We start from the raw sequence: 3,051 nt of genomic DNA on the forward strand, positions 1-3,051 counted from the left end.
GTACCAATTACCATTCCTCGTCCTCATTGCAGAATGCAGAATATAACTTCTTGGAAAAGTCCATGAGACAGAGAATTAGTTACAATAAAATAATGGCAATCATTTCAATATGCATATTGAATTTCGCTATATTGAAAAATTATACATCTACCACTATCTACTAACATCTCAATTTCGTCATCCCTTACTCGTTCTCTCTCCCGGCCGTTCTTCTGTCACACATATTCCTTCTTATGTCCCTCGGTTCATCATCCCTCGCTCCTATTCTTCTCAATTTCTCGAATGACAAATATAGACCCACAACAAAAGTTTGGGGCAATTTTGCAATTTTTTTATAATGTCAGGTGAATAATTTAGAAGCAAATTTAGGAAGCTATGTTGTATTAACCTTCATAATAACATATATGAGGTAATTTGATGCAATTTTATATGTGATTTTAAATTATATTTTGTGATATTAAAGGTGGATAATTAAGATGCAAATTTTTTGGGCCGCTAACAAGTATTTGTACCATAGGTACCCTCATCAATGGTCAAATAGGACCCAAGAAGATTAAACCCCCTATCTAATCACACAGGGCTCATGGACTACGCCCATCGGGTGGGCCTGCTCGGCTGATCTACTTTCGAATGATTTTGGTTGATTTCAGATGATTCAATAATGTTCTGTGAGAGAGAATAAACTGAAAGAAGCTGAAAGTAGTTCAGCCGAACAGGACCGATTAGATGGAGCTTCCAATCAGGAAACCACGCTCGTCCGTAGGGTCTAACCCGGTTGGAGCCCTGCAGAGGGGTTTCGACCAGCTGGCCGCGCAGCCAAGTGCAACTGCTGCTTCCCAAGGTAGCGGACAAATGAGTCAAAGTTGTATAGAATAAGATGGAGGCTCAGTTAAAGGTCTCAAATTCGTAATATATTAATACTAAGATTAATGTATAGACTAAATTATATTTGGGATGATGTGGCGTATGGGAGCAAAGAAGTATAAATCAATGACTATCATTGGATTTCACTTATAATAAGCCCCTTTGGAATGCAGGAATTTTACAAGAATCTTATAGGAATTTCATATGAATAAGTTAATTTTTTCACAGAAAAAATGTAGCAACGGGAGAAAAAAATCCCGCTTTACGGGCCCTAAAGGACGTATACAAATACATTGTAAGAGCCCCACGCCATGTGCATGTCTAAAATATCATAGCTCTTATTGGAAGGAGTAGTACCGGGCCAAACTCAGACTCTGGCAAAAAAAAAAAAAGAAGAAGAAGAAGAAGGAAGATTTGATGTATATATACTTGAGGGCTGCATGCTTCTATACCACATTTGCACACAGAAAAGGAGGTAATGCTCACGCGTCTTTGTTCCCTCCGTTCCTACGCGAATTGGATAGAGTTGAGCCTGGCCATGTCAAAAGCACAAGAAGTCGTCGAGAGAACATGCATGCTCCCCATTAGCTCGAAACAAAAGCCAGAAGGCAAGGCAAGGCAAGCTGCGCTAGCTATACCACCATGGGGCCGGCCTGGCCTTTTGTCGATGGCGGCGCGCGGCGTGAGGAAGACGACGTATTATTGACTCGGAGTGGGCGCAGGAACAGAGACGCCATGACCACGATCAGACAAAGAGGAGGACGTGTACTTGTCATCCCAAAACAACTCATTTCTGCAAGCTACCATGCATGCCTGCTCCGGCCGCGGCCCGCACACAACGACGCCGCGCGCCGACCAGCCAGCTCCCCTTCGCGCGTGACCGTGTGACATGCCGGTGGCGGCTCCGGCTTCACCCTCTCTACTCTTGTCACGAGACACGCTACTGCAGCGCATGGGCTATCAGCCAAGCGATCGAGCACGGAGGCCGGCCGGCACGGCAGCGCAGCGGCGCCCGCGCGCGTGCGTGTGCACCTGCATGCCAGCCCGAACGCACGGACGGCGCCCGCCCGGCGCTTCACGCACACACGCACACGAAACCTTGCCGTGCGGGCTGGCTGGCCGCGCGCCCTTTAAGTACCGGAGGAGCTAGCAGCTTGCCTGCCAGACTCAGTCGACGAACACACGGGCAGTTAAACAAGGGTCCAGGTAGCTTGAGAGCTCTTTGGTGGGCGGCTGTTGGTTTTAGCTGGCACGGTATAGAGATCGAGAGAGAATAGCTAGCTAGCTAGGGCAGGGGGCTGCATTGGGATCGGATCTGGGGCGATCGAGCATCACCTTGTGGTAATGGCGTTGCTGTCGCTGGAGGCGATGGGGAGGAGGAACGTGGCCGGCCCGCTGCTGCTGCTCAACCTCGCCCTCTACGTGTCCATGATGGGGTTCGCGAGCTGGGCGCTCAACAGCTTCGTCGACGACATAGGCGACCAGGAATACTACCCACCTGCAGGTCCGTACGTCAACCGATCCGATCCGATCCATCATCCTCTCCTTCCGTGCAAACAATGACCCTTGCAGAGATTCTTTTATTATATGTATATATACATACTCAACTCAATGCGTGTAGACGACGCGTGCATGTGCACGGGCACGCCTGCAGGAGCCGCCGGGCCGCGCAGCGCCGGCGACGAGGCGACGCTCCACTTCATCCAGTTGGCGCTGCTGGCCGCCGTGCTCGGCAGCGCGGCCAAGGCCGCGGCGGCGTTCCACGCGAGCGCGTCGTGGCGGCCGCAGGGCCTCGCGGCCGTCGCGGCGCTGGGCACCGTCGCGTGGGCGGCCACCGCGCTCGCTCTCGGCCTCGCGTGCAAGGAGATGCGGGTCACCGCCGCCGCCGCCGCGCGCGGGTGGCAGATGCGCGCGCTGGAGGCGATCACCGCGACGCTGGCCGTCACGCAGCTGGCGTACGTGCTGATGCTGCACCGCGCCGCCGCCGCGGACGCTGATGAAGCCGACACGAGCGCCGCCGATGCCGACGCCACCGCCTGCAGCGGCGACCAGTGCGAGCCTGGCTGTTCCACCGCCACCGAGGGCGACGACGACGTCGACTGCCAGGACGCGCAGCACCAGCAGCAGCAGCATGGCCGCCGCCACCACCACAGGCAGGGCGGCGGGCCCGCGTGCAGTGTCATGTGA

General features: G+C 53.2%; 1 protein-coding gene across 1 annotated transcript; it reads left to right on the forward strand.

Annotated features, from left to right (window-relative positions):
- Positions 1-2,208: 2,208 nt before the first annotated feature.
- On the forward strand, positions 2,209-3,051 carry LOC136459974 (membrane protein PM19L-like). Its single transcript, XM_066459819.1, has 2 exons — positions 2,209-2,368; positions 2,486-3,051. The coding sequence occupies exons 1-2, from the start codon at positions 2,209-2,211 to the stop codon at positions 3,049-3,051; spliced, it is 726 nt and encodes a 241-aa protein (XP_066315916.1).

Source organism: Miscanthus floridulus, chromosome 6 (assembly GCF_019320115.1).
Source record: "Miscanthus floridulus cultivar M001 chromosome 6, ASM1932011v1, whole genome shotgun sequence".
In the NCBI taxonomy this organism is placed as follows: domain Eukaryota; kingdom Viridiplantae; phylum Streptophyta; class Magnoliopsida; order Poales; family Poaceae; genus Miscanthus; species Miscanthus floridulus.